The sequence below is a fragment of the Caenorhabditis elegans genome, chromosome III (genome assembly GCF_000002985.6).
Source record: "Caenorhabditis elegans chromosome III".
Taxonomy (NCBI): Eukaryota; Metazoa; Nematoda; class Chromadorea; order Rhabditida; family Rhabditidae; genus Caenorhabditis; species Caenorhabditis elegans.
The window spans coordinates 8785254-8810573 of record NC_003281.10 but is presented as its reverse complement, the minus strand read 5'-3'; the positions used below and the strand labels follow the sequence as shown (position 1 = coordinate 8810573).

Genomic DNA, 25320 nt, shown 5'->3' with positions numbered 1-25320 from the left:
CATCCAATTTTCAAGGGGTTCAACGGAAATTTATAACTGAAATTTCTTAGAGTTGTGATTTCTCATAATCATTTTCGCATATTATCGACTTTTTTTCGGTTTTTTTACTGTCGATATTGAAAAATTCGGAATTAAACCATTGTTTTGTTTCTTGATTTCAATTTTATGAATTACAAAACAATGGTTTAATTCGAATTTTTCAATACGGCAGTTAAAAAAAGAAAAAAAGTGATAATATGCAAAAATGATTATGAGAAATCACAACTCTAAGAAATTTCAGTTATAAATTTCCGTTGAACCCCTTGAAAATTGGATGTACCCTTGGAACATAGTGCCGATGTACCCTATGAAAATCCCATGGATGTACCCTCTGAACAAACCGTTGGATGTACCCTAAGAATGATTGTACCCTTTGCTCGAATGTACCCCGAGAACAAATGTACCCTCAATTCGATGTACCCTTGGATCATGGGCCAAAAAATTTAGAAAACTGCCAGAAATGCTTAAAAAATTGGCAAAATAATTGAAAACGTTTTTATTCTCGGTTTTGCCGCCAAAACCTAATGAGACCCAAACTATATGGGCGGAGCGTTCTTATTTGCCTGAAAATATGGTAAATCTTTTGATTAACTATACCACACGTCGTCAACGTATGAACTCCTTCATATATTTTTCAACAACCCCAACATATGTGTATTACACTAGATTTGTGTAAATCTCCTACCGAGAAGCAGTTGTCCTTTTGCAAACAACTGATTGCGCAGCGGTTTAAACAAGAAACGACGAGCAGGCATTCGAATTTGAACTACCGCCAACAACTGTCGCAAGCGCGCTCCGTAGATAAAAACTTTTCCGTGATGTAATTTGTGAACGAAACTAGAATTTTTCAGCGCTTTTATTTAATTTTCAGTATATTTTTGAATTTAAGTTGATTTTATTGATTTTTAAAGTAATTTTATGACAGAAAAAGAATGTCATTCGATTTTTAAGTAGCTTACTATGGATCCCACCGAAATCTGAAAACATTGCGACCTTGCCATTCGATTTTTTTAATAATCATAGCAATTTTAACATATGATCCTTATCGATAAATCTGAACACATAAATAGTACACTGTACCCATTTGTTTTTATTTGATAAGAACACAACCTCCCGTGTGTTCACCGATTGTGTGTTTTATCGATCCAAAAGTACCCCCGCATTTCTCCTTTTCACTTATTTCCCCCTTTTCTTCTCACCGCCTCACTCTTTCGACTTTTTATTTTGCCTCTTTTTCAGAAAAAGATGACTGACGAAACAACCCAAAATATTAAAGACAAAACAGAGGAAGAGCTTGCCGCTTTGCTTGATCAAACTTTGGGAGAATTCACGGCGACACCAGCGTAAGTTTTAAATGTTTTTTAAGCCTAAAGTAAAAAAGTTTTAGTTTCTCATCCGTTTTATTTTTCAGACCAAAACCACGTACAACAGATGATGAACTCGATGAACTGATGGCTTCAGCTGATCAAGAAGCTGCACAAAAAGCTGCGAAAGACTTCCAGAAAATGCTCGAACAAATGGTGACTCTGCAAGAAGAAGCCATGAAAAAAGCTGGAGCAGATCCATCAGAAGGAGAAGGAGAACAGCCACTTGATCCAAATGATCCAGAAGCTCTTGCAATGATGGATGCATTAAAACAACTTATGGAATGCTCATCAAATGTTGCAAATGCTAGCAACCCAGAAGAATTTATGGCTGGTCTTGATATGTTACGTTCTCCAAATTCTCCAATGGAGCCATTTATGAGCATGATTATGCAAACTCTAGCTTCAAAAGAAGTCATGTATCCCCCACTTAAAGAAATTTTCGATAACTATCCAAAGTATTTGGAGGATAACGGTGCTGGTTTAGATGCTGAAACAAAGGAACGATATGAGAAACAATTCGAGGTTATTTTCTCACATTTGCAACAAAAATATAGAAAAAGCCAAATTATTTTTGTATTCTCGCACGACGAAAAATGACCAATTTCGAAATGTTCGTGTTTTCCGGCTATATTTATTGGTTTTCTTTCTATTTATTGACTTGAAACACAATTTCTCAAATTTTTCGACGAATTCTTTGAAACAAAAACCGAAAAATATTTAAAATACAAATCTATAATTAAGCATTATTTTCAACTGTTGCAGAAAATTTCTGAAATGTTGAAAAAAAATTATTTCAATTCAATAGTTAAAGAAAAACCTAACTCAAAATATTCAAAAATATGATTTTGTGCGGGAATTCAAAAATAATTCAGCTATTCGAAATTTTAGTGCAAAAACGTAAAAAAAATATATGTATTTTTAAATTTTTTTTTTGCCCAAATGACAAACAATAGTGTCACTTTACTCAATGTTTTTTTTTTCTTTAAAAAAAAATTTTCTAAAAAAATTTTTTTTCTAAAAGCTGTGAACAAGTAATATTTCTCCCAAAATTTACTATTTTTCAGGTTCTTGGAAAAATCTGCACAGAATTCGAAAAACAACCAGAATTGGCCGAAGTTCAACCTGTAGACGCAGCCACTCAACCTGCTCCCGAAGCGGATCCAGCATCTATCGAACATTTTGAGAAGCTTGGAAAGTTGCTCGTCGAGCTCCAACAATACGGATATCCACCAAAAGAACTTGTTGGAGCACTTCCAGATGGATGGCAAATTGATGAGTCTGGTCTTCCGAAAGTTGCCGATGCTGCAGCAGCAACTGAAGCGTGCTCAATTATGTGAATACTATTAACTATGTTGTTATATCAAATTGAAGCCAAAGAAATAGAATTTTAGAAAAAATAAACTTTTGTGTTTAAAAAACATAACTGTTTCCCATCAACTCTTCAATATGATAATCCCTGAATAGAAATGTCTCTTCCCCAGTGTAGCAATAAGTGTCCTCAGTTATTTTCCACATTTTCTAAGTCAGTTACTAGTTTGGTTTTTTTTTGTTTTTTTTGTTATGCTTCAACGAATAGATTTTTCTTTTAAAGTTCGCTTTTCAAGTGTGTGGCCAAATTATTTTCCAAATTACAGTCTTTTCCTTATATCCAAACATGTTTCAAATCAATAAAGATTTATGAATTTGAATTCCCTTTGAACACTTGATGATCACAATTAACTGTAATTGATATTTTTCAGAATCAGAAATTTATCTATCATTAATGAGACTACAAATATCATATTTTTAGAAAATAAATTTGCTTTCAATTAAATATTTCAGATGTCTGGACACTCATATGCTTCTGTAGTCGATCGAATTTATTCAAGAAAAAGTTCGGAACTTTATGATAATATTGCATATCTTCATCATCCAAGTGGTGTCACCGTTGTCGTTCTTCGAAATGTGAGATTTTTCTGAAAGGCACACTTAAAGGCGCATACAGATCTCACCCCGGAAAAATTCGGCGAAAAATTTGAATATTCTATTAAAACAGGCCTGGTGCGGTTTGATACATGCCGATTTACTAAGATTTGCGAACTACATACGGAAAAGTGTGAATTTATCTGTTTTGCAAAAAATACATTTTATAAAGAAAATTTTTTTATTATATGTATAGAAAACAATTCAAAATGTTTAGATTCCTGAAAGTGAAGTTGTCGAAGTGGATTTTGGAACGACGAAGAAGCACGGCGCAGATCGTTCAACAAATCAAGTTTCTGGAAAAGGAAAAAAAGTGGGTAAAACAAAATTAATTTGAAAATAAAATAGTATTAAAAATGATTTCAGGGAGCTCTTATTCTACAACCCGACTCAAAATTGTGTACATTCAAATGCAAAGATGGTTCAGAGCATGTCGTGAGAGCAGGTGTTCGTGGAACTCTTGTTGAGGTACAGTACTCTTTAAAGGCGCACGCGCGTTTTTTATTTAACAAAAATTGTCGTGTCGAGACCGGGTACCCTAATTTTGGCGACCCGCTCGTGAATTTTCGCGTCTGGTTAATAATACTTAAAATAAAACTTCAGATTTAAAAAATATAAAAATTAATATTTTTCAAATTTCAGATGAACGATCGCCTGAAAACTACACCAGATTTTATTAGAACAGCACCTGATAATCAGGTAATCAGACAATTTTCATTCCTTTATTTAATTTCTACTTTTTTCAGGGATTTATCGCGATTATCACCTACGGAGCCGGAGTACGTGAAACTGAAGGAATGGGAGATGACCTTCCTCCGAAAAGACTTTTCTTAAAGTCATGATAATTTATTCTCCAAGTTGTTTGTTTGTTGATATTGTTGTTCTTCAATTGTTGCTTTTCAAGTAAAAAAACGACTTTTTAATTTTAAAATTTTTCTTTTTTTTTCCAAATTTTTCAATAAATTTTCGGTTTTGATTCAAATAAGCACAGTGACAAATGAATATAACCAACAATAAGAACAATAGGTAATTCAATAAATATCGAATGCAAATCGTGAGACTGAGGGGGTGGATGGGGGATTGTGGAAGTTGTATGAGTGGGTAAAAAAATAAGTAAGAGAGGCACAATTTTACGGAGGTGGTGATGATAGTAGGATAAGTAATTGACAGGAATTGGTTCACACATAAAAACACACTATAGGCGGTGCAAGTATTTAAGAGTGAGAATTGGGGAAGGATGAGATGGAGAAAAGTGACGCCGAGAAGAGCAAATGCGCTTCAAAATAGAGAAATAATATGACCCGCAAAATTCAAAGTTTTTGACATATATGTGGATTTGAGACAAAAAGGTAGTTATTGGATTTTTATAGAAAAAAATGTTTTCAAAATACAGCAAAAAATCCACGATGCAAGCGAAATCAATCGATCAAAAACCGGGATGAGAGTTGAGAGATAAGGAAAACCAAAATTTCTTATTTTTTAGTGAATGAGGAGAGGGGGAATTGAGGTATTATTTTAGAAACACGAAGTTAAACTTGATTTTTGGAGAGTGAAAAAATTAAAATTTCAGATTGCAGTTGTTATTTTCCATTCGGAGTTGCAGATGTTGGTGGTGGAAGAGCTGAAAGGGGTTGTCCATTTGGCTGGAGACCTCCATTCATCATGTTAACAGCCAAAAGTCGTGAGAATAGACTTGGATTGACTTGGCCCGGGAAGTTGGTGATCATCGATAGTTGTGCAGCAACGTTGGCATCCTGAACAAAATATATATATGGGTTTTAGAATTATAATTTTTAAATTAAAAGTACAATTTTTATTTTAGATTAGTTATTTAAATTTTGAAAAGAATGCGGTATGTAAAAGTTTGTATGTTTAAAATCTTGTAATATTTTCAAATTTCACAAGTACGGATTTATTCAGATGGGTCTCGGTGCGCAAAAAAGTTTTTGGTAGTTTTTAAAAATTTATTTTGCTGCTGCTTTCTCGTTTAGTTTTCTTGCTTATTTTTTGTTTTCAATCCATTTTTCCGTTAAAAATTGTTTTAATACAACACCACCATAAACTTTTTTTTGTCAAGACCCATCTCAAAAAATCTGTGCAATACAGTTCGATACAAAAAATTTTAAACTTTTAAAATATCGCAAAAACCTACAAGTGGCATGCGATACATGTTCAGAAGAGCTTGTGCGCGTTCCGGACTGAGTGCAGCTAATTCATTTGCAGATGTAACTGCAGTCATGATGGGAGTTGCAGCCATTGGAGCACCAGCGGTGGATGGTGTTGCTCTAAAAACTCAAAATTTTAATAAATCTCAATGAAACTACAATTCATACCTGTGATTCTGAATATTTGAGTTAACTGGAGCACCTGATGATGCAGCGGTAGTCGTAGTCAATGCAGTAGCAGCCGTTGACAGTGGAACAGTTAGAGGTATATTGGATGGAGTTTTCCTGCTGTACGTAGCTTTTGGTGCCTTGATGTCTTCAAACAAAGAGCTGCTATGATTCGCAGGCAATGGGACAGACGTAGGCGCAGACAATGGTTCTTGTTTGTGTACTTCAGCTTTCGGAACAATCGATGTTGGATCCAGGTGATGTGCAATTTGTTGTTGAAGAAGTAATCCATCTGATCTTTGTCGTTTCGAAACATCCAGTGTGTTCACTTCAGCCAATCGAGAGTTCAAAGCAAAAAGATGATCTCGTCGTTTACGAAGACCAGACAAGTTTTCTTCGAGTCGAAAATTTTCAGACTTTAGTTGGAAAAGACAACTCAAAAGTTGTGCAACATCAAAATGTGCATTTGCCATAAGAAGACTTGATCCTTGATCCCATTGTCGTTCCAACAGCTGTTCCATGAATGATGGAAGATTGAGTCGATTCGATTGTGAAGTGGATGAAGTTCCGTTTTGAGAAATAACTCCATCTAAAAATAGCTGGCTTAAATTTTCGTGTCAGAAACAGCTTTTTTAAAACAAAAACTTTTTGAAAAAAACTATAAGTTAACTCAAATTATAAGAAAAAATTTGATCAGAAAAGTTTTACTTTCAAAAATTGATAGTTCAATTGTAAAAAAAAATTGATTTTACAAAAACTTACCATTGCTACTAGTTCCAGCTTGCATTGAAGTAGACGCTGGCGCGTTTTGAGTAAGTCCATTATTCTGATGATTTGTTGAATTTGTTGAATTCGTATGAACTTCTACTACAGCTGGAATCGTCACATTCGGTCCTCCGTTCGTCGACGTGGATGGTTGAGATTGTGCAGCGGCTGCTCTTCTCTCAGCGGCGGTTCGATCAGCGACACGATCTCGTTGAAAATCGGTAACAGTTTCCGAAACAATTGGCGCCACAAGGTTTTGCAGTCTTTGCATACTCGGCGACTTTCCTACTGTACCACCAGAAGATCCAGAGGACATTGAACCAAGAACTGCTGGAGGCCTGGCGTTAGCTCTCGGCCTTTTATGCGTCTTATCCATCATATCATTTTTTGAATCACGTATCCTTTTGGCTTTTGTCAATGGAGCTGTGAGAACAGCTTTCACAGTTTTTTCTTCATCGCCACTTCCATTTAAATGATATTCGGCGGCTCCTGGCGGTAGTAGACTAGCGACGCTTGTCGTATTTCGAGCAGGAATTTCGTGCTGAAAAATCTGTTTTCAAAGAAGGTTTAGAAATTCAAAACGATTGTAATTTAAAAATAATTCTAATGGAATTGTAACAGAGTTATAAAAAAATGCTTTAAATGTATTTTTGTTGTAAATTTACTAATTGAATACAAAAACTCACCATGAAGCTCGAGAGTTGACTAGCTGCTGGATATCCGTTCAGCTCACTGGGTCCAATCTGGTTCTGGGTGATCGCCGCTGCTGCAGCTGATTGAATTTGCAACTGTTGTAGACAATGGGTTCCAACGGTAGTTTCTGATGATGGTGGAAGCGTACTTCCGTTTGCCATAATCGGTGTAGCAGAAGCCGTTGTCGCTGATAAGTGTGCCGTCGATGGAATCAACGGACCAGACGACGATAGTGAATTCTTGTTAATTGTCAATGGAGGCGATGGATCCTGAGCCACAGATGATCTACTTGACGTAGTCAAAGGAGGTGAGAAGGCAGTTGGTGGGGGTACAAAGATCCCCGAATTAACCGTAGATCCAGATGCAGGCCTTTCTTCGAGGGAGACCGCGTTGATTGCTGAACCGAGCCCGAGTACGTTGTTCACTTTGTTAGACTTGATAGGAAGAGGGTCCGCAAGCATATGCAACCTGGGTGCCGGCGGTGGTAGGGGCAGTGATGTCAGCAATACTGTTTTCTTTTTATCCTGCTCTTTGGAGAGCCGTTGAACAGGTGGACAAGCTGGGATGACTTTGATTGCAGGATCGTTTATCTGAAAATTTTAAGAAATATTAATTTTGAAATCAATTATAAAGTTTAAATTTCAAAACGCTTTTTAAAATGTTTAAAGTTTGGCAAGAGGATATGCTCACGATTCTTATTTTGCGCAGAGAAACCGAAGACATAGAGTATAAGAGAGTACAAAACGGAAGAGACGCAGACGATTAACAATGACCCACTTTTTTATGTTTTTCATCATCTTCTTATTCTTCTTTCTTCGTCGGCAAGGAGAAGAAGCAAAGAGAAAACGAGAAGACACTTTTGATGAAAAAAGAGATAATCGGAACGAAATGAAAAAAGATACATAAACTTCCACACCTGAACCAAGATAAATTCAAGAAATTGTGAAAATACTGGGAAGCCCTGTAAACGATAAGACAGACAAAGTAAAATGATAAGAAATCAACTTTGAAAAACGACAAAATCGGGCGATTTCTATTCTTCTCTTCTCTACATCTCTTTCACTAAAGTTATTATTGGCAGCAAGCCAACAAAACCGTGCGCCCAATGTTGTGAATGACTATGCGTATGAGAGTGTATGACCGACCACCAGCCACCCTCCACAGGCTGATTGAATGTTTCTCTCTTTCTCTCATTGTGCACGTCACTCTCTCTTCTTCTAACTGTCTTTCTCTCTTCATATCCTCATTCCTTATCGTCGTCTGATTCTCCAAGGTTTCTTCGTCTCGATTGCGCAAAAGAGACGCAGAGTCTTAAGCATTTTGCTGCTTTGGAGACATACACACATCTATGCGCGTAGAGACACGTACACACACAAAGCCTTCAGTCACAAAAATGAGAAACACACAGCAGCAGTCGCAGCCACAGCATCGCCGTCTCGGGGCCAGGCAGAGGACACCGATCATTCACCAGTCATCGAATCGACACGGCAATAGAAAGAGGGTGGAAACAAGTGAGAGCGCGGCGACACGACAAGGATGCCTAAGGCATCATTTGATCGGAAGAGTGATCAGACATGCAGACAAACATCGAAGAGTCCTCCGATCGGATGATTGCAACGGGAAAAACGAAGGGAGTGCAATCAACAGAGGCGACAGGGGTAACAAGTGAAGGATAGGAAGCGAGTAAAACCACTACCAGCACTCCGAAAAAACGAAAACTTGTGTGTGTGTGTGTGCCTGTGCGGAGGAGGAGGTGGAGAGAGAAAACGAATCGAATCGGCGACGATCCTGCGAAGGACATCAACGACGACGCGACGACAATGGCCACCGCCGGTCGACCCAGCGCCTGGGCGCCCACTTCTCCTCCTTTGCCTGCATTTGATCAGTACGATACAAAAATGTCTACCGGGTTGAGAGGTGCGCGGAAGTAAGACAACAATGAAGGATCCCATGATTGATAGACTTAGAAGTTGAAGATATTCGGAGAAGTGTAGAGACCAGCTAAAGGGAGACTTAGATATTGAAAAGAGACGGAACAAAACATTGCTCAGTGTTTTGGAAAAGTTTGTGCTGAATTTTGAAAAAAAAAACAAAAATTTGCAGCGTCCTCATTAGTAAAAAGAACTAATAAAGATTATTAGACTTTTTCAAAAAAAACTAAAGGGTTTTATGATATTTGTTACCGTTTAATTTAAATTAGGTGAATTAGAATAACATCAAAAATTTGACAACCCCCGAGAACAATCAAGACATTCAACTTAGTTGGAAACAGGCGAAGATCGTCTTAAGGTGAGGCAGGCAGGCGGTGAGGCCTATATGATAGGCCTACTTTCAAGATCAAAAGTTTAATTTAGATTTAGAAATAATTCTGTGAATGTACCAAAATGTAAAACAAAAATGTTAAATGACAAAGTCTAGAAAAAAAAAAAAAAGAACATAGAACTACTTCAGGGAGACGGAAGAGAAAATGAGTGAATGTCTCTCTTTGGCGACAAAAAAACTCCATTGACGGAAGACGATGAGAAAGGTGACATCAAACACAACGAGAAGAGGAAAGTAGGTGAGAGAGTGAGTAGAGACGTAGAGAGTTAAGCAAAAACCGTAACAAGTGAGAAAGTGGGGAGATGCAAGGATGATGTAGCAGGAAAATGTAGAGTATGACGTGGCGACGACTATATTCAAATCTATCGAGTATTCGTCGAAGAAGAACCAAATGAAGCACAAGAGAATGATGTTGCCTCACTATGTGCGTGTGTATGTATGTGTGCGTACGGACGGAGAAAACGAAAAAGCAGGACAAAGCGAGGAATACGACGATGACGATAAAGAGGAAAATAAGAAGCGCAGACGAAACAACGGCCGCCGGGGGCCACCCGAGAAAAAGAAGTCCAGAAGGGGCGGCGAAGAGCAGACGCAGAGAATCATCTAAGCTTATGAAATTGAGAGAGAGAGAGACACTCTATGCACGTCTCTTTCTCTTCCAAACTCGCTTGGCCCGACAGCAATTTGTTCCTTTTTGTGTCTATGTCTCTCCGAGTTCTTCGTCTATCTCTCTCAGTGCCCCCCCCCCCCCCGAGCACTATTTGTCGTTGTCACACTCAGTCAGCCATCCATCCAGCCAGCCGTTGGCCCAACCCATTTCATTTCGTCTAAACGTCTGTACTCTCTTCTCTCGTCTATTCCATCTTCTCAAGTGTGTTGTGTTGAATGGATGGTGTGTGTATGTGTATGTGGAAGCACGCGGACCTCCTTCGACAATGTCTCCCTCTCTCTCTCAACCTCTCTTTCGGTTTCTTTTTCTCAGGATAAAGAGATTTTAGACGCAGATATGAAAACAGGACGGAGGACGTCTCTTTCTCCATCTCTATCTCTTTCACTCTAAGAGTGAAGCGCAATGGCTGTGTTGCTATTCCAGGGTCCCAATGCTGTGACTCAGAAATAGAGTATCCTGAGAAGAGATGCAGAGAAGAAGCGGGCACACACGATTGTATTCATATTTTTACTTCTCTGAATCTCTAATACTCCGTACAATCTCTAGTTTTTCAAGAGACAGGTGTCTATCCACCTGGTCTATCAAGCATCGGACCTTCACAGCACCAGTATGACTAGGGATTAAATATTTGAAATTGATGGGTACTGTAGTTCTATTTTTATTTTCACTTCTATGAAAAACCAAGTGATAATCTGGCCTGATTTTCTTAAAATATTAAGAAATCGATTTTAATACTTTTTTCTCAATTTTTAGCGCATAAATCTTCAATAAACATACCGCTTTCTTCAAATGATTTTCACAATAACCACAATACTTGACATTCCGACTTATTGCCCCTTCTTCACATAAAAGTCCTTTCCGCTGAGCACAGGTTACGTGAAAGCTCCTCTGAAAATTTCGTTTAAATTACAAGAAATTTAAAGAAAAATAAAAATACCTTGCACGTCGACTTGTTACACGACATACATGCACCTTTTTTCGCATCATTTGGACGTTCTTCATTGCAGATGTAGCACAGTTTATTGAATCTATAAAATATATAAATTGATCGAGATAGTAATAAAACTTCAAGATTTTTTCAAAGAAAGAGTTTAAAATGTTTAGATTTTTTGTTGTTGTTTTTTTTTTGAAAGTCGAAAAATCGAAAAACTGGAAAAAAAATTTCGGTTCAGAAATGTACCGGAAATTTTTAAAATTTGAGATTTTCCAGAGAGTCAAAAAATCGAAAGTCGAAAACTCAAAAAATATTCACCCTTGATCAGACACATTTTTCATATTGAATTACCCATATTCTTGAGAAAAACTTACTTATCAGTTGGTACATCATTTAATATGACTGGTTCCATACTATGTACGTTCCCAAATCGCACTTCTGGAATGTAAAGTGCACAAATTACATGAGCCCATCCGTTTCGATCAGTTTTTTTCAATGCTCCATAGTCAAACGGACACAATTGACAACAAAATGTTGCCTCATTTATACTGCCGGGCATCATAGCTGATGCTTTCGTACATTTTGCACAAAACCATTCGCCTTCGGGTACTTCTTGAATTCCATAACATCCTGAAATGATAAAAATTCGGTGGGGCCTAATCGGAAAATTTGGTTTTTTGAGAGAAAATCGAAAAAAAAAAATCAAATTCATCTAATAAGATGGAAAAAAGCAAAACTTCAAACAATGCTTGGAAACGTTGGATTTTTTTTCGAAATATCGGGAAAAATACTAAAATTTTTCAATTTCTGTGAACTTCTACTCACCCTGATGTACTGCAACTTCACAATTCTCTCCATCACAATAGATCAATGGATTGTCTGTCCAACCATTCTCATCTGCACAAACGCAGCATCCACCTACCATCTCCTTCATTTTTCAGCAATTTCGGGGGACTCTGTAAAAATAATTATCCATTTGAGAATACAATTCACAAATTTTCCACAAAAATTCGAAAAAACTTACGATAATTTTTTTTGGGTTACTGTAGCTGGTCAAGAGGTCAGGCGTGGCTCATTTGTATGGTGATGTGCTGTAAAAATTCGGTAAAAATTACGCAGAAAAGGGGAGATTAGAGGTATATTGCCGTAAATTATTGATTTATTATGGCCGAGCGACAAATAAAGAAACAGAACAAATAGAAATAACCTAATTTCGGAGAAAAAAGAACGTTTAACAATTATCTATAATTGAATGCGTATCAAAAATAGTATTAAAGTTTCATAGAGATATTTAAATATTAGATTCGGAAAACAAAATAAATTGAAGAATGTTTTGCTTTATAAAATACACTAAAAATCCATTTGAAAATATCAAATATCAAATTACGAAACTCTTCAGAAATTCATTGAAAAATCTTTTATGGCCATTCAAAATTTTGCATAAAGGCTAATTCTTCAAAATTTAGAATTTTAGGTAAAACTGCTATAAAAAAGTTTGAGGAATTATTGAAAAGTTTCGTTATGAATTTCGGACTTTTCGGGCCAATTTGAGTGAACAAATTTTTCATTGAAAATTTAACGCCGAGCATTAGATATTTTTCTCTCAATTTTTGAAATAAAAGAAAATGGAACTGTACAAAATTTCGTCACAAAAGACAAACGGCAGCAGTCAATCAATACGACGAATAGAGGTCATTCAAAGACAAAAAATTTTTGCAGCGTCTCTCTTTTCTCTCTCCTTCTTATTATCGGGGAGCGGCCATCGATTCGATTTTCGATTCAGTCAAGTCAAAAAAGTTATGGGCGTGAATGAATGAATATACATTTAATAGTGATAATCAAATTGAGAGAACGACAGAGAATTACAGATTGTGTATGGAAGAAAAGGAAGAAGAAGAAATACACTGATAACGACGACATCGTCAGTGTCTTTCTCTCTCTCTCTCTATCTCTCTCTCGTCACCAAACCACCATCACAATCTTCCCGATTTGAAGTCTTTGACAATGAGAGAGTATTAGACACAGACAACTAGTAGCCTACAGTAGGAGAGACCGACATCACGTTCTCGTTTGGAAGAGAGGGAGAAGCAATCGAGAAGAAGAAGAAAAAGGAGGTGAAGATAGACACATACAACTTGGCATCGTGCCAAGCATGCATGAATTCTCACAGGGGCGCAGCGACGTCGGCTCTTCTATGTCACATGCACACAAGGAGCACATACATACAAACAAGAAGGGGAAGCTTTGCTCCTTTTCTCTCTAACTTTCTGCGTTCCAGTGCTTTATTTCATATAGCCGTATGTTTTAATAAAATTAGTTGAAAAGAAAATAATATACGGATCGGAAAATATAAAAATTTAAATGAAAAGAGTCATTTGGATGCTTAAAAAATCGTCCAAGGGCGAAATAAAGTTAATAAACTTTTATATTTTTCTCTAAACCTCGCCTAACATTTTCTACCACATAACCTTATAAAAATTAACATTGTATTGTCATTGAAAAATTAAATATTGAAAATTAACGGTCAAGGTGATAAATATAAATGGAAAAGTAATCAGTATCATCATAGACACAGATGTGATCGGATATACTTCGGGTATCGAGAAAAGAAAATTTACGATGGGGTACTTGCATAACACAAGAAAATCTCTACAGAGGGGTCACGAAGGATTACGATAGTCAAGAAATCATTTTATTGATTTTTTAAAACCACTTGGGGAACAGTTATAAATTTAATTTAACTAATGGTTATTGTGTGAAATAAAAATTTCTACAGAAAATTAACATCTTTAACAAAAAGTTTTTAAAATTAAAAAAAAAAATTTAAGAAGCAAGAGAATTTATTAATAGAACTTCACTGGTTTTTAAACATTTTTCAAGGCTAAAAATTCTTTTTTGATGAATCAAAAATAAATAAATAAATTTTATCGAGGATTTGTTTTCTAAATTTGACTATAAAAATTAATAATGAAAAACCATAGAAATTATATTAATTTTCCGACAATTTCCTCACTGAAGATATCTAAAAGGTGTTCATAATGACAATAAGTGTCAGAGACCAGAAAAAATTGGGTCGTCAGACTGACGATAGTAGCCGAAAGGAACAGAAAATCGGCACAAATGTCTCGGACAGCGACAACACGGTTTGTCTTTTTCTTTGTGGGGCGACAAGGCGCTGAGCACCTGACACTTGACCCATCACATATCGATCGGATTTAGACCGAATAAAGCCTCGAACAACATCGACAAAACGAGAAATGAGAATGACGACGACGTCCGTGGAAGGAAAAAAGTGGAAAAACAGAAGGAAAAACAAGACTTGACTGGGAAAAGCGAGAAGTAGATGGAGAGGCGAAAAACAAGTGTAACTTTTGATTGAGTGTGTCCCAGCTGTGGTTGAGAGTATGGATAGATGCAGACTGACTGCTGAATGCATACATACACGCGACGAGGCAAAAAGAACAGAACAGAGAGGAGAAGAGGAGGACGAGGACGAAGACGGGATGCAGCAGACCCTAGTGGGGGTCTCTCTACTACCATAGCTTCTCTATGTCTCTCATGCGAACCCCTCTTCGCGTTTCTCTATTTCTCTAACACCTCTTCAGGCTGTTCTATTTCTCTTTTGTCGTCGGGTCGCACTCGCGTATGTCCGATGTGACCGGCTATTCAACTGGCGAGGGATACGGAGACGTAGATTACTTTCGCGTCTGATCCCTCCGACTATCTATCCATCTCCCTCCCACTTCCAACACACAGCCACACACACCTCAAAAGAATCCGTCTTTCCCTCTTGGGGTCGTCTTTTCTTCATCGATTGGACATAGTAAGAGTGTTAGACTTAGAATGTAGAGGAAACTCGCGGTGTTCGATGAGCAAAAGCAGTGGGAGCAGATCCTGCTCACTTTCTCACCAACATCGTCTCTGAGTGTTGTTCATCTGGGGACCAGCGTTTCCTTTTTGAGGGTCTTTCAGTTGAAACATATTGTATTCAGTAATATTTTGAATATTCGTTTCGTTATGTGCTCTCTTAATTCGAATTAAACTTTCAGAAAATCTATTCTATTGTAAAAATGAAAAGCAGATAATTAATAAGAAATATTTCCTTTCGATTCTCTCTGATTCTTATGTTCATGTCTACATTGTATAGGAATTGACAAAAAAGATTCACTGTTTGTGGCAATTCACCAAAAAAAATCGACTTTTTCAACAGCAATTTCCAATGTTCGACGTGCCGTTTATTATATAAACGCAGGACTCAAAACTGATAAGAATTATTTTTAAAAATGACTCATATTCCTGGAAACGTACAAACTTTCAAGGTTATTGAATACATTAACGCCTATTGTTTGGTTGTTTGGGCGAGAAGAGGAGGATGTGTCTGCGTAAACAAAACATCATCAAAATGAAGGGGGCAAAATGGTTGTCTGTGGTGGGTGGAATCGAAATCGAAAAGAAAGTCGAAATGGAGTACGGTATCCTGTCCCGAATGTTTGTATTTGAAATCGAAGCGCGCACACCACTATTTGTCTGCGTCTCTACTCTCTTGCATGTCTCTCACACTCGCGCGCGCGCGCTCCTATTACCCGCGGCGCCCGTACACACACAAATGTTTGACGATACTGTCTGATTGTCTAGTCTCTGTGTAGACCTACACGAACACTCACCTTCTCACACAAAAGGAATGTGTCCAGAATAAAGAAAACAGACAGTAGTAATATAGTAAAAGTATTGTTGCCGGAATACTGTCATCTCTATCAAAACACGGCGTCAGATGTGGTGCATTCGATACGAGCTAATAGTTTTTTTAAAAAATCAATTTAGTAAAATCAGACGATTTTTAGACGTAGAAAATTACTAACGAGAAAATATGTCATTACTTAGATAAATCGAATTAATTACAGACATCTGTAAAGGTAAAAATATTAACACTACAGTTGAATATAAAATTTGGAAGCCGACTGAAACTTGAACTGAAACCCTTATCGATTACACCACATGAGACATGTAAATTTCAAGCGTTGATGAAGAAAACAGAAAATTCTCGACAGCTAGATTGATTTTAAGATTCTTGCAAAGACCGGTGGTGGTGCGAGCAAAATGTGGCGCGCAGAAAGACGACGAGAGCAAAAACTGGGAAGACGACGAAATGAGTATTAAGTCAGAAGTCAGAGTCAGAGTATTTTATTCAGAGTTCAAGAGCAATTGAGAGTTGGTTGGTTGGTTGGTTGTCTCAAACATTTTACACTGTGATGGAACGGCGACAACCTACAATTAGAAGTTAGCGACTATTAAACAGAAAATTGCTCCGATTTTCAGATATCATCGGTATATTAAAATAGAATTACCCGTGGCACGTCATTATCATCTGTAAGAGTGGATGTCTCATTTGAACCAAGACCAGGATTGTCAATGAATTGTTGAAGTTCTTCGGCAAGTTTTTGGTTTTTCGGCGACTTCTGGAAAGAAAACCAAAATATATGAAACTCTACTAAACTTTTAACCGAAATTATGTGATTTAAGTTGGAAATTTAAAGGGTTTTGAAGGGAAACTATACTATGCCCTGTAAAGATTCGTAAGTTTATGCATTAGTGTGTATAAAAGAAAATGAGAAGTTTGCAAAGCTATGTGGAGCAGGAAAGTAGAAATAGCTGATAATGAGAAACTTGTTCGCATTAACAATATGAGATCAACGAAGAAAACGAACAACTTCCGAAGAAAAAAGGTGAAAACTAAAAAAACCACTTTACTGCGTTCAAAGTTACATTTTTGTTAAGTTTCTCGCAGCGCCCTGGTGTTAAACAAGCGGCAGATTGAAATTCAGAAAATTTTAGTTAAAAAACAATGAGAAAAGTCCAGTAGATTATCGAAAAACGCATAAAAATTAGTTGAAAAGAGAAAGAAATTTCGTTTTCGAAAACAACAAGTTTTGATTACGGTCATCAAAAGTCCGCAAACACCGCCAGCATACACATTCTGATTTCTACAGTACTCGACGGTGCTTGCTAATTTTATTTTCTTATTTTTCTAAATATTTTCCTTTTTGGCTCAATTTCACCTTACCGAATCCAGATTTCCTCCATTTTTAAAATAAGTTGGGTCCAGAATAATTCCTTCCGAAATAGCTTCGTTGATTGGTTTACGAGTATTCACTGAAAATTCAGTAGTAGTGGAAAAAGAGATTTTTTTGGAAAAACCAACCTGCTGGAGTGACGGTTGCTTTTGGAGCGACAATTTCTCCCTTTTTGACTGAAGGTGACAGACGGTAACCGATCTGAAAAAAATTAGGGTTTTTGATAATAAATAATAAACTTACTTTGATACGTCCGTTGGGTTCAACTGCGGACAAACTGTTTCCATTTTTCACGGTCGGTGCGTGCAACGACGACTTGTCCCGTGGTGGAATTGTCGATGTCCTGTGCCGATGTCCTGTATCTTTTCTCTTTCCTCCAACTGTTCTCTTTAGCAATGTTCTATTGTGGTTATGACGTTCTCTGGAAATAAAACCTGTGAACTTTATTCCTGAAATTCCTATAAACTCACTTTATCTTCTCTTTCTTGACTGTGCAAGCAACGATTAACGTTCCCAACAAGAGGAACAGGGAAATGTCGATGAGAAACATTGAGACTGAACGTTTTCCCATATTTCCACACCCTATATACCCACCAAATGGAAAGAGGAGGGAAGGTTACGTTATAACTATTTATTTTGTATGTAAATTAACTAAACTTTTTTAATGAACTTAATAAACTATCAGACATTTAACCAACACGTAGACTAGAAAATATCTGATTTGCCAGGCTTCGTAGCGGGATGAGGCGTAGAATCCTATAAGAGCAAAGCTTATAATGCCGTTTAAAAATAGTTAAATAAGAACATGCGCATGCGGCGCTCCTATTCCAGTTTTCGCAAAAAGCGTCATTGTTTTTGCCTTCTTTGTAAATCAATGCAGTACTAATGGTCGAGCTTTTTAGAATAATTCCATCGAATGTCTCTCTCTCTCTCTCTCTCTCTCTCTCTCTCTCTCTTTTTTAAAGTTTTAATCGAAAATCATTATCACGGTATTCCGTGACCTGCGCAAATATCTTTACTTGCTCCTCCTTCTGAACGTAAGGAGATCAAAATAATTTTCCAATAATTTCAGAAAAGAAATGAGCGAAGCACTTGAGACCGGTGATCCTTCGCCACCACCTCCAATCGTTTCCGAAAATGGAAAAACATATTATTATCTGAATTCTCAAGAATCACAAGCTCCTAATACACCTTCTCCACAGGAAGTCCCACCTAAAAAAATGACGAATTTGTTTGAAAGTGGACCTTTGGTTTATGAAGATGTTGCAGCCGACATTGAAGCTGTTACCGAGCGTGCTTCTCGGAGGCACTACGAAAATAAAATGGTAGTAAAGAATTCGCGGGAAATGTTTGATAATGTTGTGAGTTTATATTACACTCAAAATGGCCCAAAAAACCCAATCGAAAAACGGTGCCATTAAAAAATGTGTCAAAAATCTTACGGCGGTTCATAATTCCGAAGTGGCCTAGTTTTTCCTAAAATCTCTAATTTTTACAAACTTTTCAGTATTGCAACAATCGGCAATTATTTTTATTTCATTATTCAAATAAAAATAAATTTCCGACCGCTGCGACATGGAAAAGTTTGCAAAATCAGAGATTAGCTCATATAAGATAATTTTAAAGTGTGATGTAGCATTTTAGTGAAATTTTTAAAGTCCCGTAATGAAATTCGGGCTTTTTGGATTATTTCGAGCTTAATAAAGAAACTAAGTTACTCACTCATTCATTAAATGTATTCTACAGAATATCTTACCTGATGGACGATACTATTGCTGCCTTTGTAATCGTCCGTATAAAACACATGCCACATTGACAGCTCATCTGAGAGGATATCATTTGCGAAATGAAAGTTCTTGTGATGAACCAGGCTGTAATTTGTGAGTTATTTCAAAAAATTTAAAATAAAATTGATTATGAAAATTTCAGCTTGTCGTTCACAGATCAAGAAAAGAAGAGACATCGGAGAACACATGATAAAAAGAAAAAAGAAAGAAATTCTCAAGAATCTATGGTGAGGAGACCTTTTTCTTAAAACAAAGATTGCAAGGGTGTCATCGAGAAATTTTTCCGATTTTTAAAAGAAAAATCTGAATATTTTTCGCCTTGTTCGGGGTTTTTTAAAGATTTCCGGAAAGCCACATAATTTAATTTTTCAATTAATTTTTGTTTATGTTGATGAAACAAATGAGATAACATATAAATTTCTTTCGATTTTACAAAAAAATCCAAAAGAAAATTTCCTTTTGCGTTTTTAGAAAAAAAATTCGAAAAACCGGCGCCCTGCCGAGATACAAGTAACATAACATGTTTAATTTTTAAAGGTAATCCATGAAAAAATACAAAAAGCTGTGAGAAGATTGGACTATCCAGGTGAAGATGAGCTTCGGGACCACTTAAACGGTTCAACTGAGGTCCAAGGCACAATTAGGACAATGGTTGGACATTTTTTTCACTTTTAAAAATATATTATAACACAATTTCAGACCAAAAAAGGAAAAATAAGATACGCCTGCCTTAAATGTCCTCATTCAGTCTTCAACGCTTACCATGCAGCTCGGCACGTTGAAATGCATAAGTAATGATGTTATTTATTGAAAAAATTTAAATAATTCGAACAAAATTTCACTCTATTTATAATCTCGAGTGTGATTTTTTTTGTTAAAAAAAGTAAAATTTTTGAATTTTTCGCTCAATTAAAAAAAACCGAAAAATTGTTTCAGTGACTTCCCTAAAAATTGCTTCTACTGTGGTGAGATTCGAAAAGGAACGGTTGATCTTCAAGTTCATTATATGAGAGTTCACAAACATGAAGGAATTCGCACTTTTAAGTGCTCAGTTTGTCATCTGTAAGTGAGAGAACATTTTTCAAAAAAATTTTTTTCATTGTTTCAATTTTTTCTAAAATCAAAAAAAAATTCCGTGCAAAATATAGCCAGATAACACAAAAATGTCAATTCATTTTACAATTCAAAAATAATTAGCTCATTTTTTTGAATTTTGAAAAAAAGTTTTAAAAAATTCGGAAAAATTGAATAGGTTTTTTCTATCACTTGAAGCAAAATTTCAAGATTACTGTACTCCTTCGATCTGTTTAACAAAAAATTTTTTTAAAAAATTTAAATATTTGTATCGAAGAAATTCATGAGAAACATGTGCAAAAGGGTACAAAATAAGCTTTGTTTGCGCTTTTCGTCCGCCCGTGTTTCTCTTTTTTTTTCTTTTAAAATGAAAAGCCTCATCCTCAAAATTGGCTTTCGTCTAAATTGGTTCAATCGTCATTGAAGCTCTCTCTCTCCAATCTTTTCATCCTTTTTTTCAGACGTTTCACCACAACGATTCTCTTCCGAGATCACGTCGAATGTGAAAATGGTTGGATAATTACAATATTTTAATAATCAAAACAATTTAATCTTGCAGGTTGCCAAAATCCCGAAATTCGACAAGATATATATTATGGGGAACTTCCAGAAGGAACAATAGTTGATGATCTCACTCAGGGTAAGAAAATAAAAATATAATGAAATATTTAGAAGTGACAAGTTAAAAATGTTTTAGATCGCTTACAAAACTTTCGAAAAAGACAAGAAATATGGAAGACAATGGGACAGATGGTTGAGGAACATCGCACTGATGTACACGAAGAAATAGTTGGAGAAAGTAGTGTACAAGCAGGCGATACTACTGTTTTTGATGGATCCCGTGCATTTATTCAAACTCCATTTGGTCTTAAGACTGCTTTGGAAGTTGTAAGCATCAAAAGTCGAAAAATTGGAAACCGAAAAAAATTCGATAAAAAATATCCGAAAAATAAAAAAAAAATGTTTTGAAAATTAACAAAAAATTCAAGTTTTTATCAGCAAAACAACAAGAAAATATAAAATTTTTTTCTGCAAGGAAGAAAAATAACAAAAATTTGAGGCTATTTCTGGAAAAGTTGAATTTTTTCAAAAAATCTGAAAAAAACGGAAAATCATGTTATTTCTTATTTCGGTTGTTCACCACATTTAAAGCAGAAAAGTCACCAAATTTCGTTACCTACCATTGTGACAGATTTTGTTAAAATTAGCTTCTTTTCCATAATTTCGATTTTTCTTTTGAAGAGTTTCATAGCGAAATTCGGTCTTGTTTGGTAATAAAGCAAAAAAGTAGATCCGTTAGCTTTCCTCAAAGCTTAAAAATCCAGTGATAACCGAGGATCTCAATTTCTTTGAGTTAAAAGATTAATCTAGTTATATTCTAATTACCTCTTTTACAGAAAAACACCTCTCGCTTTTGCCCACGTTCCGGTAAGCGAACCAGTGATGATGATTTAATGATAACAAATAAGAAACGAGAACGATTGGAAATGGCACCAAATCTTCATTTCCATCAAGATATTATTCACCGACTTCCGACATCAACAACAACTCAACGACAAAATGTAAGGAAAATAATTGATAGGGGGCTGTAAAAATAAAGAAGAGGAGCGCGATTGCCCCGCGCCTCTAGGGGCCGTGGTGAGGCGAGACGAAGAGAAAAGGGGAATCGAGACGACGGCAGGGTAGGGGCAACCAGCAGCACAGGCCATTCCGAGTATACTAGGGGTCTCGAACCGATTGGGAGAATAGTTTGAAAGATGAAGAGGGACAGAGATTCGAACCACCCGACGACACGCTATTGTTTTATGGCAGGAAGTGGTGCTTTGATGGGATGAAGACGGGCAAGGAACGATGAATTGGATCAAATGGAATGACCCGAGAAGGATTGACACCCTGGATTCTTAAGAAAGCGTCAAGATTTAGATATCTAAATAGTCAGTAGGGTTACTGTAGATATTCTTTAGAAATATCAACATTAACATGAAACAAGTTTCACATAATCTAATTGAACCTTTAATGCACTTACATTTGTAGATCAACAGCATTATTTCTGCAAGCAGGAACGGGATTTCCAATTTTCCAATTTTGGCAAAACCTGGCTCTCAATCGAATCACACGAATCACTTGAATCAAAAATCAAAAATCTATGACAACACATATCAGAATTTTAGAGTGACTAACCCATTTTTTTATATCTAAAAAGTCACATTGAGACAGAAACAGTGTATAATTTTCCCAAAATACAAATTATTTGCATGAGCGACGCGCCGAAATCACGGGTTTCTGTTTTCTGATTTTTTCCTGTTTTTTTTTTAATTTCTAATTTTAGAACGCCTTCCAAAACGAATACCTTCGTCCGCCAGTGTCCTACGGTTATGATCCACTTATTGGAAGATATCCAGGTAAAACTTGACGTCTAATATTTTGAGAGAATTTTGTGCCTCAGTTGTAACTTCTGTAAAATTTTTGAAGGAAATATACGACTGGACAGGATCGAAATTCACTAAAACTAATTTAAATGAATTTCCAGTCGCTAGGCACCCTACAAATATTGGGTGCCTATCGACCGAAAATGTGTCTTAATCATTGAAAAATATAATAATTTAATGTTAGTTGAATAAAAATTTTAAAATGGATTGCTGCAATAAGGAAAAGTGGCAAAAAGGTTTTTTTTTTAAATAAGTTTTAATTCGCCATCAAATTTTTTTTTGAGAATTCTCATTCAGAAAAGTAGTTGTTTGGTGTCAGTTTCTCTCTATCAAATTTCTACTCTATCAAATTTCAATTTAGACCAAAAATATCCCATTTACAGATTTCCAACTGATGTCCCAATCTTCACTTCCATCCTCATCTGCTAGTTCGAGTTCCTATGACCCATTTGCAACTGCAGTTTATCAAGATTCGGATCGCAATCCAATGCAACCGAATGATCAACACATTTGTGATATGAATAATGTTGGGGCATATGAAACTGCTAATTTTGGTTTGGGTGGGTTTTTTTGAATTCTTGCAAAATCAATATGGAATGAATATGATTTTATTTTCCAATTTTCTAGACAACTCATCGGATCTTGTCGTCAACGAAGCAACAATTGCATCAAATCTAATGGTGAATGAGGTTGAAGATGAAGTTTTTGAGGAGCTGAATAAACTGGACTTTGGTAGGTTTTTAAATTGGAAAATAGGTTTTAAAAAATGATAAAATATTAATTTTCAGTCATGCCAGCCGATGATGGAAATGATAATGATGATGATTTGGAGGAAGTTTTCAACTTCGGAAATGTTGCCTAATTTTTAAAAAAACAATTTTAAGATCAACACACTCATCACGATTTTATATTTTATTATTTTTCTACAATTGTCTATTTGTACCTTCTCAACATTTTACAGCACCTTTCTAGATTTTTTTGTTACCAACAGTTGTTTTGTTTTATATTTTGATAATTTGAATACAAGATTCGTTTTATTGTTCTTTCATTTGGCATTCAAATATGATTTTTTCTTTATTCGCTGATTTCTCGCAGAATTCAGGATCACAGAAGGACGATCCACAAGCAACTGGAAATGTTCAATTTCTGATTTTTGTGTTCAGCGAAGCAACTTACTAAGGTTTTCAGTCAAATGTGTTGGGTTCGAATTGCTGGAATCACTGATCTTCGGAGGGATCAGATGGGAATTCTGAAAATTATCAAGAAATTCCATAATAGTCTAGGAGTTTTCAGAAAGGAAATCCGGCCTTTTGGTGAACGGACAATAAAATTTCAATTGCAAAAAGAAAGATCAATTCACACTTTCCAATGGATTATTGTAATCTCTTATAACTGGTTGAGAGTTTTTCAACAAAAAAATCTGAAAGATCGTTCGCCAGTTTTCTTTTAGTCTTTCGTTTTATAGATTTTATATTAATTTTTCTACCGTATTCTCGGGTACGGTATTCAATAAAGTTTGCCCGTGCCAAGACCAGGAACAACAATTTTATAAGAATTGATTTGAAATAATTATTTTTTAATACAAAAATTTCGTTTTTTGTGGAATTAATAGAGATCCTCCGAAAAATTTTTTAAAAAATTGACTCACACTGTGATCGACCATCAGGAAAAGTGAAAAAATTGAAAGAAATATGAAAAAGAACGGAGAAAAGGACATCATCAGTGGTCACAGGTAACTATCGATTTTCAAATATTTTCTGTATTTTTCTATAAATCTCTGCAATCCCTCATTCTCTTTTCAAAAAACTAAATGGATTTTTCAATGTTTTTAGAATTTTGAGATTAATTGAAAGATCTGAAATTTAATTTATATATTTATTTTATTATTTTTGTTTTCGAAAGTTGCGAACTATTGAGAATGTTCATTTGAAATTACGGTATTTTGGCCCTCGTCGCGAACGAAAAAATGTCTAATCGATGCCGCGCGAAAAGGTGCGGCTTTCAAAAGTACAGTAACCCACACCAATTATTTCGAAATTTTGTGCCTTTCCATGTTGTTGTTATTTTTTGAAAAATAAGCAATAATACAGAAATACACAAAGAACCTTGGGAAAATAGAAGAAATTTGTGAAATTACAGGGGATTACTATACAACTTAAAGGCGCATATCAGAACGTTTGCATCGTAATTTTGGGCTCTGTCACCAATTCCTAACGAGACCCAACTGATGGAGGCGGAGAGTTTCAATTTGGCTATCGAGCGCGCTTGCACCATGACTTCGAAAAGAGCATTTTACTGTTATAGTTTCTGTGCTCTGTCCCGTGTCTCTGATTCTGATCCTTATTTGCAAAAAAGAGCTCCCCTTCCTCCACATGTGCCTGCCGGCGCGGGAAACGAAAACTGAAGAAAACAGGCACAACTTGCAACTGCGAGACACTAGAGAACCACAGAAAACGAAACCGACCGCCAGTTTTTTTGCTGCTCCCCACTCTCTGCAAATGTTGCAAATCTGTCTGCGTCTCGTAAACTCTCCATTTTGCTCATTTTCAACCCCACGTGACGTGGCAGTCTTGTCTCCGTTCAATCAGCTGGTCTATTCATTTCTGCAAACTTTCTGGGCTCCTTTTGAACAAACACCTTCGTTTGCAAAATGCTCTTTTGTCGATTTGTTGGTGGTTAGAGGAAAGTGATTTTTGAGCGGTTAGAGTTGACTCTTATCACATTGAACCGCCCGGATCTCTTTCCGAATTTCTTGTTTAGATGCTCATTGAGCAACTTCTTTATTCGGAAAATAAATGTTTGTCCTTATAAACTTTGAACATTGACGTCTTCCTTATAACCTATAATCTTGTCATGTGAATTTTTTTTCTTGAT

General features: G+C 36.1%; 7 protein-coding genes and 2 non-coding genes across 12 annotated transcripts; 5 read left to right on the top strand and 4 right to left on the bottom strand.

The window, feature by feature from the left end:
• Positions 1-1278: 1278 nt before the first annotated feature.
• prx-19 (Putative peroxisomal biogenesis factor 19) lies at positions 1279-3092 on the top strand. The gene is made up of 3 exons (NM_066546.9): positions 1279-1382; positions 1451-1928; positions 2471-3092. The coding sequence occupies exons 1-3, from the start codon at positions 1285-1287 to the stop codon at positions 2741-2743; spliced, it is 849 nt and encodes a 282-aa protein (NP_498947.1). The 5' UTR covers positions 1279-1284; the 3' UTR covers positions 2744-3092.
• A 135-nt stretch (positions 3093-3227) lies between these two features.
• On the top strand, positions 3228-4343 carry F54F2.7 (uncharacterized protein; the record flags this gene model as incomplete). Its single annotated transcript, NM_066545.4, has 5 exons — positions 3228-3350; positions 3586-3681; positions 3735-3836; positions 4011-4067; positions 4115-4343. 5 exons carry the CDS (start codon positions 3228-3230, stop codon positions 4208-4210), a joined length of 474 nt encoding a protein of 157 aa, NP_498946.1. The 3' UTR covers positions 4211-4343.
• zfp-1 (Zinc finger protein zfp-1) lies at positions 4269-18747 on the bottom strand. Of its 4 annotated transcripts, NR_136383.1 has the most exons (15): positions 17627-17727; positions 17400-17577; positions 17285-17357; positions 17147-17235; positions 16431-16541; positions 12110-12176; positions 11911-12041; positions 11460-11715; positions 11089-11179; positions 10929-11039; positions 7153-7749; positions 6464-7007; positions 5702-6290; positions 5521-5653; positions 4300-5122 (listed from the first exon to the last, which is right to left on the bottom strand). NR_136383.1 is itself a non-coding variant. In NM_001392166.1 (10 exons), the coding sequence occupies exons 2-10, from the start codon at positions 12017-12019 to the stop codon at positions 4949-4951; spliced, it is 2604 nt and encodes an 867-aa protein (NP_001379957.1). In that variant the 5' UTR covers positions 12020-12041; positions 12110-12176; the 3' UTR covers positions 4269-4948. The 4 variants fall into 4 exon arrangements, 3 of the variants coding, with proteins under 3 accessions (NP_001379957.1, NP_001370728.1, NP_001022610.1); NM_001392166.1 differs by lacking the exons at positions 16431-16541; positions 17147-17235; positions 17285-17357; positions 17400-17577; positions 17627-17727 and having other exon boundaries at positions 4269-5122; NM_001382948.2 differs by lacking the exons at positions 11089-11179; positions 11460-11715; positions 11911-12041; ... (4 more) ...; positions 17400-17577; positions 17627-17727 and having other exon boundaries at positions 4287-5122; positions 10929-11041.
• F54F2.6 (uncharacterized protein) lies at positions 9873-10088 on the top strand (the record flags this gene model as incomplete). The annotated part of the gene is made up of 1 exon (NM_066544.1): positions 9873-10088. The coding sequence occupies one exon, from the start codon at positions 9873-9875 to the stop codon at positions 10086-10088; it is 216 nt and encodes a 71-aa protein (NP_498945.1).
• F54F2.13 lies at positions 13234-13401 on the top strand. Its single transcript, NR_101841.1, has one exon. It is a non-coding gene; the product is annotated as an Unclassified non-coding RNA F54F2.13 (non-coding RNA).
• Positions 17773-19028, bottom strand: F54F2.14 (uncharacterized protein). Its single transcript, NM_001392165.1, has 2 exons — positions 18913-19028; positions 17773-18368 (listed from the first exon to the last, which is right to left on the bottom strand). The coding sequence occupies exons 1-2, from the start codon at positions 18993-18995 to the stop codon at positions 18329-18331; spliced, it is 123 nt and encodes a 40-aa protein (NP_001380192.1). The 5' UTR covers positions 18996-19028; the 3' UTR covers positions 17773-18328.
• On the top strand, positions 18223-23482 carry ztf-1 (Heterogeneous nuclear ribonucleoprotein C homolog). Its single transcript, NM_066541.5, has 14 exons — positions 18223-18517; positions 18903-19036; positions 19086-19170; positions 19481-19594; positions 19643-19734; positions 19880-20005; positions 20479-20528; positions 20577-20657; positions 20715-20905; positions 21415-21579; positions 22347-22419; positions 22830-23006; positions 23074-23178; positions 23235-23482. The coding sequence occupies exons 1-14, from the start codon at positions 18236-18238 to the stop codon at positions 23306-23308; spliced, it is 1749 nt and encodes a 582-aa protein (NP_498942.1). The 5' UTR covers positions 18223-18235; the 3' UTR covers positions 23309-23482.
• Positions 20996-23159, bottom strand: anr-34. The gene is made up of 2 exons (NR_101840.1): positions 21404-23159; positions 20996-21356 (listed from the first exon to the last, which is right to left on the bottom strand).
• K02D10.8 (uncharacterized protein) lies at positions 23469-24197 on the bottom strand. The gene is made up of 3 exons (NM_001268036.3): positions 24095-24197; positions 23623-23695; positions 23469-23575 (listed from the first exon to the last, which is right to left on the bottom strand). The coding sequence occupies exons 1-3, from the start codon at positions 24164-24166 to the stop codon at positions 23481-23483; spliced, it is 240 nt and encodes a 79-aa protein (NP_001254965.1). The 5' UTR covers positions 24167-24197; the 3' UTR covers positions 23469-23480.
• Between the last annotated feature and the right edge of the window lie 1123 nt (positions 24198-25320).